Genomic DNA, 20,169 nt, shown 5'->3' with positions numbered 1-20,169 from the left:
TGAAAAGCTCAGGCGAAGATGGGACATCCTTCTACCCTGCCTTCTGTTTGCTTACAGAGACGTCCCACAAAAAGGAGTTGGCTACAGCCCCTTTGAATTGTTATTTGGGCACCCTGTAAGAGGACCCCTATGTCTGGTGAGGGAAGGATGGGAGTTACCTCTCAAAAAGCCTAAACAAGACATAGTGGACTATGTACTTGGTCTCCGCTCCCGGATGGCTGAGTACATGGAGAAGGCATCTAAAAACCTGGAGGCAAGCCACGAATTACAGAAAGCTTGGCATGACCAAAAGGCTGTTTTGACTGAGTACCAGCCAGGACAGAAAGTATGGGTGTTGGAGCCAGTGGCCCCAGCAGCACTCCAAGACAAATGGTCTGGACCCCATACAATTGTTGAAAAGAAGGGAGAGGTTACCTACTTGGTGGACCTAGGAACTCCCAGCAGCCCCCACAGGGTGCTCCATGTCAACAGACTCTAGGCATATGTTGACAGGGCAGACATGGGCTTGCTCATGGCTACAGATGAGGGGCAGGAGGAAGAGAGTGACCCTCTCCCAGACCTGTTGTCTCAGAACCCTGAAGATGGCTCAGTTGATGGTGTGGCCTTAGGTGGCAGCCTCACTGAACATCAGCAAAATGACTGCAGATAAGTTTTACAGTCATATAGACATATGTTCTCCTTGACACCCACTCAAACTAACTGGTGTACCCATGTGGTGGACACTGGTGAAAGTCTTCCTGTGAAAAGCAAGATTTACAGGCAACCTGACCATGTCAGGGACTGTATAAAGACTGAGGTGCAGAAAATGCTGGAGTTAGGTGTCATTGAGCGTTCAGAGAGCCCCTGGGCTAGCCCAGTGGTTCTGGTCCCCAAACCTCACACACAAGATGGAAAGAGAGAAATGAGGTTCTGTGTGGATTACAGAGGACTCAATGCTGTCACCAGGACAGATGCACACCCAATTCCAAGGGCAGATGAGCTCATAGATAGACTGGCCAAGTTTTTGAGCACATTTGATTTGACAGCTGGCTATTGGCAAATCAGGTTAGCTGAGGAGTCTAAGGCCAAAACAGCATTCTCAACCCCAGGAGGTCATTACCAATTTGTGGTGATGCCCTTTGGTCTGAAGAATGCACCTGCCACTTTTCAAAGGTTGGTGAACCAAGTCCTCACTGGGTTGGATGACTTCTGTGCAGCATATCTCGATGATATTGCTGTCTTTAGCTCCACCTGGGAGGATCACCTGATCCACCTGACAAGTACTAGAGGCCCTGCAAAAGGCAGGCCTCACTATCAAGGCTACTAAGTGCCAGATAGGGCAGAGTAAAGTTGTATACTTGGGCCACCTTGTAGGTGGAGGCCAGGTTCAACCACTTGAGAGTAAGATCCAGACCATCAAGGACTAGTCCCCTCCAACTACCCAGACTCAGGTCAGAGCTTTCTTGGGCCTGACTGGGTACTACAGGAAGTTTGTTAAGAACTATGGGTCCATAGTGACTCCTCTTAATGATCTGACATCCAAGAAGATGCCCAAAAAGGTTCAGTGGACAGTAAACTGTCAAAAGGCATTTGATGACCTGAAGAAGGCCATGTGCTCTGCACCTATCCTGAAGAGTCCTGACTACTCCAAAGAGTTTATTGTCCAAACAGATGCTTCTGAGTTGGGGGTGGGAGCTGTGCTTTCACAACTTAATGTAGATGGTCAAGACCAGCCCATTGCTTTTATTAGCAGAAGGCTGACCCCTAGAGAAAAACGTTGGTCAGCTATTGAGAGGGAGGCCTTTGCTGTGGTGTGGGCCCTGAAGAAGTTGAGACCATATTTGTTTGGAACTCACTTCAAGATTCAGACCGACCATAAGCCCCTCTTATGGCTAAATCAGATGAAGGGTGAAAACCCCAAACTACTCAGGTGGTCCATTTCCCTACAGGGGATGGACTTTACAGTGGAGCACCGCCCAGGGACTGACCGTGGTAATGCAGATGGTCTCTCCCGGTACTTCCACTTAGAACATGAAGACACAACTGGTCAAGGTTAGTCTAATGTCCCTGCGTTTGGGGGGGGGGGGGGGGTTGTGTAGGAGAGTAGGGTCTGCTATCCTATGGTCACCCCAAATTTTTGCTTTTGCTTCACTGGTTTTATGACTTAGTGTGGCTGTGGGCCTGCTAATCAGACCCACAGCCACAGCCTGTAGTCCTCATGTCAGGGAAGTGCCTTTTGCATATAGGAGTCAATCTGTTCAGTATTTCCAGAGAAAATTGCATTTAAAAGCACATACATATCTATAGCCGCGCACCCTAACGTGCGCGAGCGTAATTCTGATTGGTTGTTACATGTCAGTCAACGTTCGAATCGGTCGAAATCAGGAAGTGTCGGCCGCCATTTTGTTTATTTTCAGTGCGAGAGTGGAAAAGGAAGGTGGCGAACGTGAAAAGGGGGCAGGGTAGAGAGTTCCTGACCCCCTAGCCTTTGTCAGATTAACCTTTTGGGATTAACGACAGTCAGTGAGAGAGATGCAAACAGTGAGAAGCAAAGGAAGACGAAGAGACAGAGGAAATATCAACGAGAGGCTGTAAGTGTGACAGTTTGTACTGAAGGAAATGGTGGCGACAGCTGCTTCATAAATGAAAACAAAACGCGAAATCAAAACAATCGAAGTGAACTCTTAATACATAACATTCATCCTACTGCCCAAGGAAGGAAGGGGCTCTGCAGGGCGGACAGCAGACAGGCAGCGCAGAGGTTGCGCTTTGCTTTATGAAATCATTGTTCCTTGCTGGCACGTGTGACCCTCGACAATTATTTTGATTGATCCATTTTATGTTTATTCGGCCATGTAAGTGCAGTGAAACTTTCGAGTCCAAGGCTGTCACAACAGTGACATCTGCGGGGTAATCTGTGAGACAGCTCTAGTAACTAAGGTCTGAGCGTGTACGCTCTGTTCCCTGAGGGCTAGTTCAGCTATCTGAGGCCTAAACATCTGTTCTGAGTAGGTAGAGGCCTTGCTCTGCTATCTACTGCACAATACACTGTGTTAATCAAGGGGTAGCTCTGCTGTGGTACACCCTGTAGTAGACACAAAAGCTTAACGTTATTAGCTATGTAGCGCGACAGGAAAACATAACCTTACAGAAGCGCAAAATTAACAAAACTAGGAAGAAAGCAACAAAGGGAAAGAGTAACACGAGAACGAAGGATAGGACGAAGGATAGGATAAATGGCAGATTTAAACAAATGCTAAAGAAATGCAAGAAAAAATAAAAACCAGAATCAACAAAAAAAAGCATTGGAAATACCTGCCTCAAACGCACTCTCCGAGGCTGTGTTGGGTCACGAGTGGAGTGAAGAGACGGGGATTATGACAAGAGAGGAAAGCCATGGCGCCTTGCGCTAAAAAGTTTAAAACAAAGAGGCACGTCTGGCGAGTGGTGTGCGATGTGCGCTCGCTGTACGGGTGCCTGCGAGCAATGCGCTTAATGAGCCATGACAAGAGAGGAAAGCCAGTTGGCGCCTGTGTGCGTAACTGTGCGTGTAACCGCAAGCATTAGGCCACAAGCAAAAGCGTGTGGTCAGCTTTTGAAGCCCCCTGACTAAAAGTCCCGCCAGAGCAGCGCATGCGCTGGCTCAGGCGAGACCTAAAAAATTGGAAAAAACCCACTGTTTAGTGATTTGGTTAGTGTTTTCGGGGAGTTTTATTTTTGTACTTCGCGTTTAGTTTAGTCGTGAAAACAGAGTTTCGTCTCAACAGGTGGTGCAGTTTTACTGCCTGCTATCTGGGCGGAGAAGCACAGCCACATAGGGCCATGCTAGCTATAGTCCTCTCACATTTGAAGCTTTTCTGTCCTTTTTCCAAAGCGCATAAAATTAAATGAAATTAAGAATTTATAAAGCGCTACACAGACCTGAGGGTATCTAGGCGCTGGATAGACTAACGGGCAGTAAGGTTGATTAGTAGAGTAAGTTAGTAGAGCCAGGTCTTTAAGCGCTTCCTGAACTGTAACAAGTTGGGTTCGTTTTTAAAGGAGGTAGGCAGGGAGTTCCAGAGTTTGGTGGTGGTATATGCAAACCTTTTTCCTCCCCACTTTACTTTACATATCTTGGGGACAAACAAGTTGCCACTGCCTGAGGATCTTCGTGATCTAGCCGGGAGGTAGCGCCTAAACAGTTGCAGCAATTGCCTGGGACCTTTACCGTGTGTAGCCTTGAACGCAATACATAGAGCTTTGAACTGGATGCGTTTGGTGATAGGTAGCCAGTGGCGCTCAGTCAGAGCTTTAGAGGCCGAGTCAAAGCGGGCAAGCCCAAGCAGGACTCTGGAGCAGCATTCTGCGTCCCCTGAAGTTTATGTATGTGGCGCTTGCTCGCGCTAGTAAGCAAAGCGTTGCAGTAGTCCAGCCTGGAGCCAACTAAGGCCATGACCACTGTTTTCCTTATTTCAAAAGGATTTTAAGAATAAAAAAGTATGCAGCTGTAGACTGATTGATCTGTGATTCATAGGAAAGCTTGGTGGTGAAAAGGAAACCAAGTTTTTTTTACCTTGCTGGCAGGTATTGGAGGCGATCCCATGTCATTTGGCCACCAGCTGTCAAACCAGATACCTGGCGTCCTTTCAAACAGCATGACTTCGGTTTTTGACATATTTAATTTCAAACAGTTAGCCTGCATCCAGTTCCCTATATGACCCATGCAGTCTTGAAACCGGGAACCAGTATCCGTAGCCGGGCTGTTGATAGACACAATAATCTGTGTGTCATCAGCGTAGGCCACCAGCAAGAAACCGAAGCTTCTTATTAGTTTGGGTAAGGGGGTGACATACAGGTTCAAAAGAGTGGGGCTCAGAGATGAGCCCTGAGGGACTCCACAAGGAATCGAGAAATCCGGGGAAATGAATACATCATGAGCCACTGATTGCGTCCTGTTGGACAGAAAAGATCTAAGTAGGAGGAGTGCTTTATCTCGAACCCCTAGCGAAGCAAGGCGTTCAACCAACCCGTCATGATTGACTGTGTTGAATGCCGCTGAGAGATCTAAAAGGATAAGGGCAGCACTACCCCCTCTGTCAAGGGTTTGGCTGTAATGAGCTCCAATTCGGTGCTGTGGTGAGCTCGGAAGCCAAACTGCGAGTGGTCCATAGTGTCTCCTTCCCTCAGAAAGGAGGACAGTTCCTCATTTAGGAATCTTTTGATAACATTAGCAGGGAATGGTAGCCTGGAGATGGGTCTATCATTGGAAGTATCCGCTGGATCAAGATTTGATTTCTTCAAGAGAGGTAAAATGGAAGCTTTTTTCCAATTGGTGGGTAATAATTTGATTAAAATAGGCCAGAGGGCGGATGCAGTGGTTTCGGGAACCATATGCAGGATATTTGGTGGACCGATTAGAGAGACTAATCTGATGGTGCGGTCGAGTAAAATAGATGGAAAGACGGGAAATGTGGTGGTCGAGGCGCCGTCTACTTTGGTGTGAGAGTTGTGGCTGGCGCTTGGGCTGTTTTGGGGCACAAAAGCATTGAAGACTTGTTTAACTTTAAGTTTAAAAGCATAAGCTAACTTATTACAAAATTGCTGGCTACTTTCTTGGACTTGAGTTTCCGGAAGCTTAGAGAGTTTTTTAACCATGGTAAAAAGCCTTTTAGCGCAGCCGATAGCTGCTTCTAGTTTTTCTTTTATGAAGTCTGATTTGACCTTCAGAATGAGCTTTTTATAGGTGTAAATGGCTTCTCTGTAGTTTAATTTAGTTTGGACATCCTGTGCTAGCCTCCATTTCCTTTCGAGTTTCCTACAGATTAGTTTTTGTGCCTTCAAAGACTCCTTGAACAAAGGTTCTGAGGAAGATTGCTTAACTGAGTGCCGCAAAGTCTGGGGGGGCCAACTGCTGTCCAGCGAGGTCGATCCAAGAATGATCACTCCTCACTGCCTCATCCAGGTCGGTAGGAATGGACTGACTGGAATGTTTAAGTATCTTACTTGGTTCTTCTCCCTCACCCTTATGCCATGGATGAAAGCTAAGTGATTTCTTTTGATACCTTAATATGCCTTTTAGATGGCAAAGTGATATCCAACATTATAGCCTTATGGTCCGACCAAATAAGTGTCAGAACTCTATTATAACACAGATTAGGGTAATCGGAGAAGACCCCATCGAGGCAATGCCCAGCTGACTGTGTAGCCACATTGACAAACTAAGTAAGTCCTGTAATAGCCATGTGGTCTAAAAGGGCCGCAGTGTCTGAATCAGAGATATTATCAAGGTGAAAATTGAAGTCACCTAGAATTGTAAAGTTAGATTGTTTTGCCTTAAGCTCCAGAAGTTGGCCTAAAGAGTTTAAAAAGTTGGCCTTAGCTATTAGTGGGCGGTAAATGAGTGTGCTGTTGTAGGTATTTTGGCTGTCAAGTTTGATTTTAAAAATTGCTTCTTCGCTCTCTGTGGTGTCTGGAATTGGTCTAAACTGTATGTCAAAGTCCTTTCTGGCAATAAGCGCAATTCCACCTCCCCTTTTCCCGACTCTGTCCATCCTATGAATAAAAAACCATCAGGGAGAGCACCTATGTGGTCAGGTTCCAAAGAGGAATCTGCCCAGGTTTCTGCAACAAAAGCTATGTCGATTGCCTGCTCCTCCAAAAGGTCATGAAATACTATAGCATTTTTGATAAGGGATCTAGTATTGAGAAGAGTACAGCGAATTATATGCGGTCTCTGATCAGGCCTGCTTTACTTGAAGTCCCTGCGTCTCGCAGAGTTTAGAGGTAGGCTGTGAACCACTGTAGTGCAATGGGGCATCGTTTTTTTCCTGAGATCAGAAGAGGATACAGGGGCGCGCTCGGGCAGGGATGGCTGCTGAGTTTAACATGCCGTAAAGCTTCCCTGGAGTAATGAAGAGGATGGTTTATGGGGTTACTGGGATAAAGATTGGCATAATGGCTGGCGCTGTGCGCGGATGGGCACAGACGGGCTTGCTGTTTTCGCACCAGCGGCGCGCCCGCTGGGCACGTCTGCTGCAACATGCGCTTAATATGGGCCGTTTCTGTAGGAAAACTGGACCGCCAACTTCCGCAAGCGGAAGTGAGTGCAGGGCGGAAGAGCAGCCCGAATTCAGGTTCCGCCCACTGCACAATTGGCACAGGACCAGGGCGGGGACCAAGGCAAAACGGAGGGTGATCAGTGAGCAACTCAAGTACATTTTAAAAATGTGCAGATCAAAAGCAAGTTAAAAGCACTTCGGAACCACAATAAATTTAAAATAATAATCTGTGCAAATTCGCAGGTTTAAGAATGATTAATGTGCAAAATATCAGACCTTCAGCATGACTGCCTGCTCACGCTGCGCGTCTGCTGCAACATGTGCTTAATATGGGCCGTTTCCGCAGGAAAACTGGACTGTCAACCTCTGCAAGCGGAAGTGAGTGAAGGCAGAAGAGAAGCCCGAATTCAGGTGCCGCCCTCCACACAATCGGCACAGGAGCCGCGGCGGACCAGGGTGGGGGACCAAGGCAAAAAGGAGGGTGTTCGGTGAGCAACTAGATTACAGTTTAAAAATGTGCAAGTCAAAAGCAAGTTAAAAGCACTTAGGAACCACAATAAATTTAAAATAATAATCTGTGCAAATTCGCAGAGTTAAGAATGATGAATGTGCAAAATAGCAGACCTTCGGCGGGACTGCCTGATCGCACTGTGCGTCCGTTGCAACATGCGCTTAATATGGGCCGTTTCCGTAGGAAAACTGGACCGTCAACCTCCGCAAGTGGAAGTGAGTGCAGGCGGAAGAGAAGCCCGAATTCAGGTGCCGCCCTCCGCACAATCTGCACAGGAGCCACGGCGGACCAGGGCGGGGACCAAGGCAACAAGCATTTGCAATGCAATAGGTCTCACATTTACGCGACTTTAAGCTATTGGCATTGTAAATGACTATGCCTTTTATTTATGTTTTAAAAACGAAAACAAAAATAAAAGGCATTATCATTTGCAATGTCAATAGCTCAAATTCGCGTAAATGCGAGACCTATTGCATTGTAGATGCTTGTATTAAGAGGCAAGAGAGAAAGGACTGTCCGAGAGCTCAGCCTCGTCGCCTTAAAGCAGTTCAGCCTATTGTGTAAATTTGTCAGTCGGCAGCCTGCTTGCTTCCCATACTTTCGGATTTAGACGCCTGCATTAAATAGTGTTATCCGAGAGGTGCTTCACAGCTCCGCGGCACTCTTTCTGTGTTTTATACCTTAGAATGATGAGCCGCTGGGTGAGTCTGCCGCAGCTTTCAGCAGTAGGTGCACTCACACACCGAGCTTCCTGTCCATCTTTCCAGGTTTCTCCTCACCTTACTGGCAATGCACGTGGGAGGCTGAGAAGCGCCAAAACATGGTCTGTAATCTGAAACAAATCTAAACAGTGAAGTGCGCTTCCGGCTTTGCTTTTCCTGAGCGCCTAATCGTCAGCTGCAGCATCGCCCCCGGGAAAGTCGCCTCGCGATATCTCCTCTGCCAGTGCACCCCAGCCCCATCAGAGCCTCACCCCCCAGGAGGCACCAGGGGCAGGGCACAGGCCTGCAGCTGTGGACTCCTGCCGTGTACATCTGGATGAATCCCCTGCTGGAGTGGGGCAGGTCTGACAGACTCCACCTCAAGATCCTGTGCCGGGACAGGAGCAGTGAGGGCCTTGGGGCAGTACTCCTGTCCCATGCAGGGGGCGACTGGTCACCTTCGCGGTAGGGACATCCAGGCTGTTAAGGAAGAATGGGAGGGGTCTTACAGGGGGTGGGATGGGTGGGGAGGCCTCGATTTTTTTACAACATCTTAATGCTCGATTGGGCCTTCAGCGAAGGTATTAGGACGTGCACTCCTCAAGGAGAGGCGAGATTGTGGGACGTGGTGCGACTTTTTATGGACCAAATGTGGTGCGCTCACAGCTGTGCTTAAGTATGGGGGCACAGACGGGACTCTTGGGGAATAGTTATCTGCCATTGAGTGCAAAGGCGAGGGCTCACTTGACTAGAAGTGCAAATAATGGCATTTCATCCTTAGTAGTAAGTAGGAGGCTGGTACGTGGCTCCAGCACTCACAGATCTGTGTTATATAGAATCCTTGGTCCAGCCAACCCCTGTACGCACGCGCAGTGCTTTGCAGGGCCTGTATACACCATGTCACCTGTCGCACACAGCAGCTTGTGTCTTTTCTCTCAAGGAGTGATACAGTGTACACTTTTCAGACTGTCAGACAGACACTGCTCATTCACTACTGTGACAGAACTGTAGGCACGCTCCTGTAAACATGGCAATTTACACCAGACAAACATGCAGCGCCACCTCCCACTGCAGGTACATAAATAACAATTGGTTCTGTCGGGTATAAGTTATCTCTTAAACCATTAAACCAGTCATTGGTGTATTCACAGGAAAGACAATTTGTCATAAGTAACACACATAGAGACCATAAAGGGTATTCAAAAGTTTTATAAATTACGTCATTTATAAATACCCACAATAATTTGCATGGCTGTCAAAACATAAAGGTGAATTGTAATTTGTGACAAGGTGACGTGGTGCTCCGTGCTGTAGTGAGGGTGCGTAATATATACAAGGTGACTTTTGGCAGTATTCTCGTTTTCAAAAGGCCAGAAAAAACACAGATATTTGAATCGGTCTGCACACTGAATAAGTAGGTCTTCGTGCAGAGTCTTTCAACTGGTCCAGGGGATATATGTCGACGTTTCAACCCAGGGGGGCATTACTGTCTTAGTCAATGCGGGTCTTCATCAGGACAGGGGCAAAGGGAACAGCCTATGAGATAGTAAGGATTATGGTCAGGTGTGTTTAAAATGGGTGCTTAAATTAATCCAGGCAGGCATGGTGAAAACTCACCTAAAAGAGCCCAGTGTGGCTCAAAGGACGTATAAAGTCTCTTCGTTTGGTGTAGTAAATACTTGAACAGGAGCAAAGGTCTCCTGTGCAGCGTTAAGTCTTCCCCACCGGGGGTTCCTAATTAGGAAATTAAACGTGGTACTTACCTGGCGCGCATGATATTATTGTATTTTAATTGCAATTATATAGCGCTTACTACCCCTGACTAGGTGTCAAAGCACTTTTCGGCGTGTAGCACGCTACCCCGGAACCCAAAAATTATTAATGATTGGGGATGTTGCTCGAGCAGATGCTAATGCACGCCCTCGAGATGGCGGTGCGCCTGTCTCGTCCCGACCACTCTCTTTAACACCAGTGTGTTGCTCCTTAGATTTTCTTTCTAGTTTGTGAAAATGAGTCACCGAGCGCTGCCCTGGGACAGACAGAGGCTTCCCTGTTGCTGTTATCCCAGGCTGGACATACCCGCCACGGCTTGTAATTGGCTCCAGGCATGTGCAAACAGCCCCCCACAACGCGCACACATCATGCTCCCCCAAAGGAGCATTCCGAAATCCAAGCAACCCGTTTTACAGCTCACTGAAGCTGTATACAACAAGCCCACGAATGGTGCGCGCAAGATGCGGGAGCTGCTGGTGTGTGCGCGCGCGGTTGCGAGCAGCAGCATATGTTTCCAATTATCGCTCCCGTGTCTGGGCACGATAATTGGAAACCTATGCTGCTGCTGCACGTAACAGACACCAATAGGCCATGGGCGGAGCAATGCGTCCGCCTTTGGCAATTGCGTGCTGTCTTTGAAAAAAAGACGCACGCAAAGACCAATAGCGTGGCCCAAAAGGAAAAGCACACGCATGAGTCTCTGCGATTCCTAGGTCAGTTTCCAAACCCCCTACAAGAGGTCTCTCGCTACGCGAGCAGTGCTGCGCACTGCATCGCTAGGCACGAGACCTAAAAAGGAGGGTGATCGGTGAGCAACTCAAGTACGGTTTAAAAATGTGCAAGTCAAAAGCAAGTTAAAAGCACAAATGAACCACAATAAATTTAAAATAATAATCTGTGCAAATTCGCAGGGTTAAGAATGATTAATGTGCAAAATAGCAGACATTCAGCGGGACTGCCTGCTCGCACTGACAATTCAGCTTCTTGTTTCCACGCGTAGTAAAGGGGCATAGAGGAAATGGAAAGATCCAAATCACGTATCAGCTCTTGCTCTTTTGGATACTTGCTGGTTAGGTGACCACTTCCCCCTGTGATGTGCTTAAAGAGACACAGACACTGGCCACATGTTTCAAAAGGTGCTTACTGGGATATTTGTTATGTTTGCCCCTGCGGACTCTCCATGGTCTTTTGGGCTGCCTCTTGCACCTCATGCTGATCAGATACAAAGACTTCTGTGGAGAGTACCAGGCCACCAAAGCAAAGTATGTAACCAATTAAAGATTCTTTTTCGATAAATGTGTTATGCTGCCACCTGGACAGAACCTGCCATGTGCAGGTGTTAAGTTGGCCAAATGAGAAAGTTATACAGGAGTGGTTTATTTAACTTTGCCCTGGAATAAATGTGCCCCTTTAAGTTTCATCACCCAGCCCCCGACCTCCTCCATTGTCCTTGGTTTGAGGCAGTGCATCAGGTCCCTTGATTGGAGTGGATGGGAATGTACTGTGGGACAGGGTGGTGTGGCAAATAATTGCGGGTATGGGGTGCATGGCTTTTGACCAAGGACGGTGCTTAATCCTTAGTAAGAATACAAGTTCAGTTACAAGTTCAGATTTATAGTTTATCATAATCTGTTGAGGGAAACCTGTAGGTATGACAGAATTCTAGCCAATGTGATTTCCAGATGCAGCGTTGTAGGTGGCGTCAAGACCTGTATTTTAATGCAGAAGAATTATTAGGATGCTATGTATATCTCAAGAAAATGACATACTGATTGATGTCTAGCCCTTCTTCAAAGATGTTTCTTTTGCATTCATTTCAGGTACACCTCAAAGGACTCCACAGTTTACGCCATCTTTTTGAACTGGCCACAGAATAATATGCTGAACTTGCATTCGCCCAAGCCTTGTGCACAAACAAATGTGAGCTCATTCTGTCCTTTAAATAAATCATTTTAGTTTGTATAATTGGTCTACTTCAAATAGTATGCAGGTGAGCGACGGAGTCAAAAAAGATGTCCATGTGTGTATGCTTTTGGACTTTGATGCTTTTTCTTTTTAAAGGTTTTTATTGAGAATTTAGACATTCATAACAGTAGCACAGCAAATGCCTCCTGTTTATTGGTCACATGAAGGTAACATTTATGGATCTTGTGCCTTTGAGACTAAATCATTTACAAAGTAAATAACTATGGCTGATTACAGCGTTAGTTCTACAGTAGGTTGACGGAGATGCACTGTTGTACTAGAGAAACATAGCCAAATACATTTTTTAAATTAGATATACAAATAACCGAATAGGATAAGCAGAGAAAGAGAGCAGAAGGGAAAGGAAAAGAGGCAAGGAAGGTACTGCTTTAGCACATACATCTGAGATGGATCAGGTTTACTCTCCTCTTACACTGAACCCATTCCAGGAAAGAATTTGTGAGATTTACAGAATACTGTCATTTTTTAGATGGGACTGGCATGTGCTCGCATAGTCTTATGGCTGTAGTTAGCACCTCATACAATATCTTGAGCTTCTGCAGTTCCCCTTCCTGATCCCCACAAAAAGTTGTTTTCTTAACTTGGATATTGGGAGAATAGGAATTCAACTTTTACAGATGCCGTCAATTTATTGAGTGAGTTCTGATCAAAGACTATATGTTTATTCAAGAAAGATGTGCTTGTCTGGGTTTTCTTTCTGGAAAGTTTATTGGGACTATACTTATTGCTGCTGCTTGTTGTACTATGTATGTAGTTTTGACACCTGTTCTCTTGTTTTCTTCAGATAACTATGCTGGGGTTCTCCGGAGACCTTAAGTGGCAGGTGTTGCCGGATAAGGGGCTGACTATCTACCTCCCATTCATCCCTCCAGGCTCTCTGCCTGTGGAGGCTGCCTGGACCATCCAAATGGAAGGTGTAAAATAGTGCATCAGTTTCTCCGGACATGCCTTGTAGAAAGAGGATCTGCTGGCTTGGCTTGCATCAACGGCACTATAAATGTGAAGGTTGTGGAGTTTTCATAATTGAATGCTCTTCCTAGTGTGCCTTTGAGTTCATAAGAAAATGCCTTTACCAAGACTCTAAAAATCTTAGCACCTCAATTCCCAGGTGAAGAAAGGGACCCAAATCTGCAATCATGTCAAGTATCCGTAAAGAAAACTTTGATCAGTGCCTTAAAAATAAAGTTAGACTATCTTTGAAGATCAGTGTGAAGGAATTCCCTTATATAAGAAGTCTCTGCATTGGTCTGTCCATTAGAGGCAGCAGCCTTATTTCCCTGAGTAACCCTGGTCAGGCCTTAGGTTCTACTGATATTGATATCGTTGGAAAGCTCTAGTTCTGTTGAACATAGAGTGCACAGTTACTTTTTTCGTATGGTAGCCTGGTCTTGCTGTGCATTTTGTGTTCAGTGGTTTTCTCTCTTGTCTGGAAAAGTATTTGGCTTAAAATATGCTTGTTAATTTGTGGATTTCGATGCAGTTTCCCCTTTTTTAAGTAGCACTCAAAAATAGTTACCAATGTGTGCAATATATGCGATTTGTAGAATGCCGAACCCAGAAAACATGCTTGCACATTTGTGAATGAGTTCAGGATTCTAAATCATTGAATTTATCAACACTTATTGTCATTAGGCACTGAAACATCAAAATAAAAGTTTTGATAAGCTTTGTATCAGGGATTTAAACCTCTTTTCTGCACATGAAAACTTGATGATGCTGGCTGTATTTGGAAAGGCCAGTTAATTGCATGATTTTAGGTGCATTTTGTTTTTGTTTTTTTAAGGAAGGGTGGGTAATTGATGTCTTATGTTTCAAATACTCAACTTTTCTGTTTCTCGACCTTCTGGGAACTTCTTTTGCTTTGAGTTTGGGCCTAAAAATGTTTGTTTTAAAGCATTCCATGTCATGTTAAGTCTACACCTGGTATGGTGGATATGCATCTCACATGGGCCGCTGTTGTGCTGCCTCCCATTTTCTGTTCCAGTTTCTGGTGTGGACTGGAACTTTCTACCTGGTCATTTGTCTGTCTTTAAAAAAATATAAAAAAATAAAAAGGTGTGGTGCAGCGGCCAGGGCAGCTGACTTCCGAGCACAGGGTTCACGGTTCGAATCCGGGCTCCGGCGGCAGCTCAGCACCATGTAACTCTGGGCAATAACTCAATGCCTTGAGACCCGTAAGGGTGAGTAGTTTGCGCTTTACAAATACGGATTTACTTTTTTTTTTTTAAAGACAGACAAATGACCTGGTAGAAAGTTCCAGTCCACACCAGTAACTGGAACAGAAAATGGAGGGCTCACTTTTAATTCCAGGTGTTATCATTTGGACTCAAATCTGCCCCCTGCATATTTGCTAAATGTCTGGCACCCTTTGCAGCTTACCTCAGACAGCAGCGCCATTAAGTCCTCCCATATCTAAATGACTAATTGGTCAAGGCACAAACTCACCAGTAGGCGAAGCATCCACCAACACCTGCTTACACCTATTCAGTGACCTTGGACTCGCTCCCAACCTAGACAAATCAATCCTCCACCCTTCGCAGTGGATAATATATGGAGCTGTACTGGACACAGATCTCAAGAAAGCCTATCCAGCTGTCGAGAGGCAAAACAAATTGCTCTCTGGCACACTCCATACAAAAAAGGTCACTTTCAGTTTGCCTCTACAAGTCTCTCCTAGGTATGATGTCCTCGCGCATCCACCTTATACCACACTGTCGTCTTCCTATGCATCCACTTCAGGAAGCACTGGACGCTCAATGGTCTCAGGCGGCAGGAGTGTTCTAAGATGTCATTTACTTCACTCTGTTCATGATCAAGTCACTCGACTGGTGGACCCAAACAGGAAATCTCTCTGCATGTCTCCGGTTTCTTCCCCAGCCATAGCCATTGGTAATTACAACACATGCCTCCCTGGATGGGTGGGGAGCTTACCTCCAGGACCCTCAGGTCAGTGTCAAATGGCCTCCTTCGCATTGCAGCCTGCACATTAATCTGCTGGAATTAAGAGCAATATATCTTGCTATACAAGCCTTCCTTCCGAGAATTCGGCGAACCTCTATGCTCATCTTCACAGACAACACCACAACGATGCACTACATAAATAGGGAGACACCAGATCTCGTCTATTGTCCCAGGAAGCACAGCTAATCTGGCAATGGTGCGTCTAACACAAGATACACTTAACAGCAGAGCATGTACCAGTGACGCTATACACCTCTGCGGACAATTTAAACCGGTTCAATCTACCTGCCACAAGTGGAACTAGACCAACGCACGCTGAATCTCATCTTTCTCCAGTGGGGCCGACAGACAGTACAAATTAAACTTACTCCTTAAAATAGAAGAGATTCTGGATTCGGTGTTGAACTGCTAACATTCATCCCCTCGCATCTTCTCTGGAACAGATTTTAATGTACCTTCTACATATTACACAATCCGTCCTAGCTCACGCCTCTGTTAAGGTTCATCTCACTGCCAATCCTCGTTTCCGGAGATGATCCAACAAGCCATTCTGTGGACCAACAGGCTCATTAAACAGTTCCTTAAAGGATTGTTTCGGCATATCCACTGTTCAAGCCACTACCTCTGGAGTGGCATCTCAAGACCGTATTGGGACAACTAATGAAGCCTTCTTTCGAGCCAATACATAAAGCAGACAGTCAATACCTCTCCTGGAAGGTAGCCCTCCTTCTGGCTCTCACCTCTACACATCCAGTAAGTGAGATTCAAGCTTATACCATTTCATTGAGTAACTGAGATTCAAGCAAATACCATGCAAGAACCATTTCTTCAGTTCAAATAAAATAGGGTTATTCTACATACTAACCCAAATTCCGAAGGTTCCTTCAGACTTTCAGCTTAATGAACCCATCATTCTCAAATCATTCTTTCCAAATCCTCAGACAGCAGCTGTGCAAGCACTTAATTCACTAGACCTCGAAAGGTGCTTGAAGTTTTACTTGGACAGAATTAAATCCTCTCAAAAAAGAAACCAGCTTTTTGTCTCCTTCAGTGCACCAAAGAATGGTCTTCCCCTTACCAAAACGAGCATTTCTAGATAGATATCGAAATCCATTATTTAGTGTCATCAAAAGGTAGGACGGCCTATGAACTCTAAAGAATGGACTCATTCCAAAAACACAATTTCCACATCCATGGCATTGTTTCTGGGGGTGTCGTTGCCAGATATCCGCCGGGCAGCAACCTGGAAAAGTGCACACACCTTCACACAGCATTAATGTCTTGATTAAGACGTCCTCCGAGGCACTGCATTGGGGCAAGCGGTTCTGTGACACCTCCCCTCCATCTTAGCATTTGCCTGAGTGAAGGTAGAGGGCAGGAGGTCATGAGGAAGGAAAAATCTGCCTCTGTGTCACCTAAAGAATGAAGTTCTCCAGTGCTGCTATCTGGATAATCATTCAATGTTTCTCATCCTGATGTGCATTCCCAAGTATCGGTTAATTCGATTTCCCTGCTTGACTGGTTTACAGTATCTTTTCTCTGGTGTATAGTTATCCTACTGTGCTGCCTTAATCAAATTTATCTGGCTTAGAAATCTATGGGGGCACAATATTAGAGCCAACGGAATAACACTTTACCCAAAGGGATGCATTATCTTGCTTGAGTTTAATATTTTTTGTACTGATTCCCCGTAATGGAAGAAGCCTGATTTGTTAATACCATAGTCCTTTCATCAGCATTACCTGTGGAATATCTAATCCAAGATTGATACAGTAATACTTGGTGGTTTGAGAATGTTTGTTGAAGCCTGACTTGAGCCTTTTCTGTCTCCTAGACTTGTTAAACGTGTGAGAAAGCTGCAAAGGGCAATGTATCTTTATAGAGACCTTGTACTTAGTGGATCTTGGAATAGTGGCTACGTCATGATTGCAGCATCTGCACTCCAAAAATAGTTAAAACACCACTGTGGCATTTGTTACTCTTCTATTAATAAACCTACTGTTTCCCTGGTTCATCTTTAACTAATAGTCTTGGGCTCATGCCCTACGTATGTGTAACATAAGGCACTATACAGGTGCAAAGACAGCTTCCTAAGGGGATGCACATCTGTTGTATCCTTTTTTTAATTTTCCCCTTGAAATCTGCTGCAATTTCTGTTTTTACTCCTGCCTTAAAGTTATGTGGTTCCCTAGAGGAACTATTGGCTACTGTGTAGCTAATCTTTCCTACATGTTGTATTTCAGAAGGTACACCTATTCAGCGAGTAATTGTTCAATTTAATCATAGAACATTTCATTGAATATTTTAATTCCAAAACATGTTGGGGATGTGGCCATTTCCTCATGGCATTTGAAGCAATTTTTTTCTCATTTTGTTTTAAATGAAGTCTGTGCTAATTTGCACTCTTTTTGGTGAGAAGCTGGCAGCAGAATTTCAGTTCAAAAGGGGTTACTGCCAAGAGGTGTAGTTTGCCGGCTCTGGTAACCCATCAGAGCACATGGCTTTGACATACTTGATCTTGGGAATGGTCCACTCATGACATGGTTAGTCTATGAAACCAGTTGAAAGGTCTTACAATAATGCAAGTTCCTTTGCCTGCGTTATAAATAGTGAAAAAGGCTACCCACAGCACCCACAGCATGCATAATGTGTATTAGGGATGCCGAAGGCCCACTGTCTGCACCAGTGTCTATCGTAGATGTGAGGGCCTCACTCTTAGCATAGATATCTCCTCCCTACTCCAAAAAGACTTGGGATTTTGTGGGATGCAAACTTACTGGAGATGCTGGTGGCTCATTGCCTATAGCCTTATTGTTATTGCAAATGCTAAAAACGAGTGTAGAACCAACCCATGCCTTTTTATCACGCATACTAAACGAAATGTTGTAGCCCGTGTAACCTCCTAGTCCTAGATTTAGGGATCTTAATTGCACTTAACGGTGCCAGCAAATGGCAACATATCCATAAGACATTAGGAATCACAGACAAAGCTATGGGTTTCACAACAAAAAAACTATTTAAATAGATATCTGTTGTGGCTTCTCTCCACAGCCTGCGCAGGGTGGCATGATTGCCAGCAGTGAGATGTTGCAGGGGAGTGAGAAATGCTACTCAGTTGAGCTGAAATTGCGTGGTCATCAGACAATTACTTCAGAAGAACTGTTTGAGTATTTTTTTCCTTGGGTCAGTCCTGACGGCTACTGCAAACCTGCATGAGCTCCATGCTCCGTCTATCAGTCCAATGTAATGCATTTATAAACAGAAACGTTTGATGTGGATGGGTAGTTAAATGAGGTTAGCAGGATAATAATCCACTTACGTTCCTACATATTAAGGAAGAGGGATGTGATAGTATAAGTGTCTCTTATGTGAATTTATTGTATACTTCGCCAATGATTGTAATACTTATGTGACCAATCTTTGATTTAAAAAGCTTTTTCAAATGTACTGTAATCTACAAAAATGTTTGATAATTAAAATTGCGTTAAACATGTTCTTACATTTTCTCATTTCCATCTTTTACTGCACAATGCACATAGAATCTCTTGATTTTGATATGATTGCACGTGTGTTATCTTAAGAGTGTGTTGGAATTTACGAATCCTGGTTGTTAGTTGGAAGAGAGCACATAGTAATGTTAAGGTGTGTGTTTAATTGAGCGAGGCGTCAACTTTAAATAAAATGGTTTTAGGAGTAAGAATGAGAGCTAGGTAGATGCAAGTTTGTGTAAAACTAGAAGCCTTAGCTAAGACTGGAGTGTGAGGAGATTGGTGAGTGTAGTATAAAACCTGTCTTTGATCTGCACAAACTGAGTGGATATCCATCTCTCAATTACTGTAGTGTTTCCTAGGTGGGTCCTCCGCATACTGTTCTTTAGGTTACAATCGTCTTTTGGTACTTACAGCATTACTACCTTAAAAGCCATATATGCTAAAATGTCCCTCAATAACCATTTTGGCTGACCACATCCAACTCTCCCCAATTGTTTACCTATCCACCACCAAGCCTATTCCAGTGTCTAATAACATGTTGCCCTTTTTTCATCAAGTCTACTGTGATCATACTGAGTTTGCCAGCCATGCGACACACAGCATGTTATCATATGGTAACTCCATCAGCTATACCTAGCATCTGCAATGTCTTGCAACAATACTCTTTTTAAAGCCTTGTGCTAGGTGTTCAGTGAACGGCTATCACATTCTCCAGTGGGGCTTATAGTTACCCTGTGTGCTATGTGGTTCTTTTTCCCATTAGAGATCAAATCGGCTACACCCATTGATCCATAGTAGGGACTTGAATTCTTTTCCATAGGCTGTAATAGCTTGCTTGGCCACCAAGGGTGTGTGTGAAAGTATCTTACCAATTCGTACCTATAAAGGAAAGGGTATATTGCCTGTGAGGAGAAACCGTAGAGCACTACTACTACACTTCCTGTCACCTAAGCTTCCACTGCCTCTCACTTCCTTAAGAACTTCTTGCCGGAACTCACACACCAAGTAGGACGACAGAATGTGGTAGAGACACTCATTCACTGCATTCTCTCCAACAAAGATTTGACAGAGATCTCCCTCTATACAGTGCAGCTTTCACGATTTAAAGTGCCACTCTTACAATGTATTTAAAAAAAAATGTTTTCCTGGTTTATGTATATTTTGCAAATTTGTTAGTTCTTGTTTGAATGGTCACCCTCTGCTTATTGTCCAATTGTACCCACATTTCTTTTTACAATCGCAGTTGAAAACTCTGAATGGGCAGCATTTATCTGCTTTTGCAAGAATTTCTTGAAGGTCATGTGCTCTCTACATGCCTCCACTATACGCTTGGATGCAACATCTAATGATCCGATGCAGATTTACTGAAAGTGCTATTTAGTGTTGCATGAATTCGGTCTGAAGTTCAGGGAAGTTTTTTTTTATCCCATTGTGCGAACCAAGTTACTCCATTTGTGACATACCTCCTCCTTTCAGTTGCTAAAATTGTCCCTCCAAACCCCTCAGTGTGAATCCTGATAGTTCTGTAATGAAGGGTGCCAGACAGCTTGTGAGCCTCAACTCTCTTTCCACTAAATCCCACCACCTCAATGGTAGATGCAATCAGAGTGGAATAAGTTCTTGCTTCTTTACTCTTCAATCACCCATGGTACCTGACATAGTGTCCTTTTGGCCTTGGTGTGGTCCATAGAGCAGCATTCCTTTTCAGTCTGTTGCCCATTCCTTCA

At 44.8% G+C, this 20,169-nt stretch overlaps 1 protein-coding gene across 1 annotated transcript in view; it reads left to right on the top strand.

Moving 5' to 3' along the window:
* FUCA1 (alpha-L-fucosidase 1) overlaps nucleotides 1-18,446 on the top strand; it is a 170,985-nt gene extending 152,539 nt beyond the window's left edge. The window contains exons 7-8 of the mRNA XM_085648309.1: nucleotides 11,825-11,924; nucleotides 12,775-18,446. Coding sequence (XP_085504435.1) covers nucleotides 11,825-11,924; nucleotides 12,775-12,915 — 241 coding nt within the window. The 3' untranslated portion in view covers nucleotides 12,916-18,446. The remainder of the gene's footprint in view (nucleotides 1-11,824; nucleotides 11,925-12,774) is intronic.
* The last annotated feature ends 1,723 nt before the right edge of the window (nucleotides 18,447-20,169 follow it).

Source organism: Triturus cristatus, chromosome 3_2 (assembly GCF_964204655.1).
Source record: "Triturus cristatus chromosome 3_2, aTriCri1.1, whole genome shotgun sequence".
Classification (NCBI taxonomy): Eukaryota; Metazoa; Chordata; class Amphibia; order Caudata; family Salamandridae; genus Triturus; species Triturus cristatus.
This window is presented reverse-complemented; position numbering and strand designations above follow the sequence as displayed.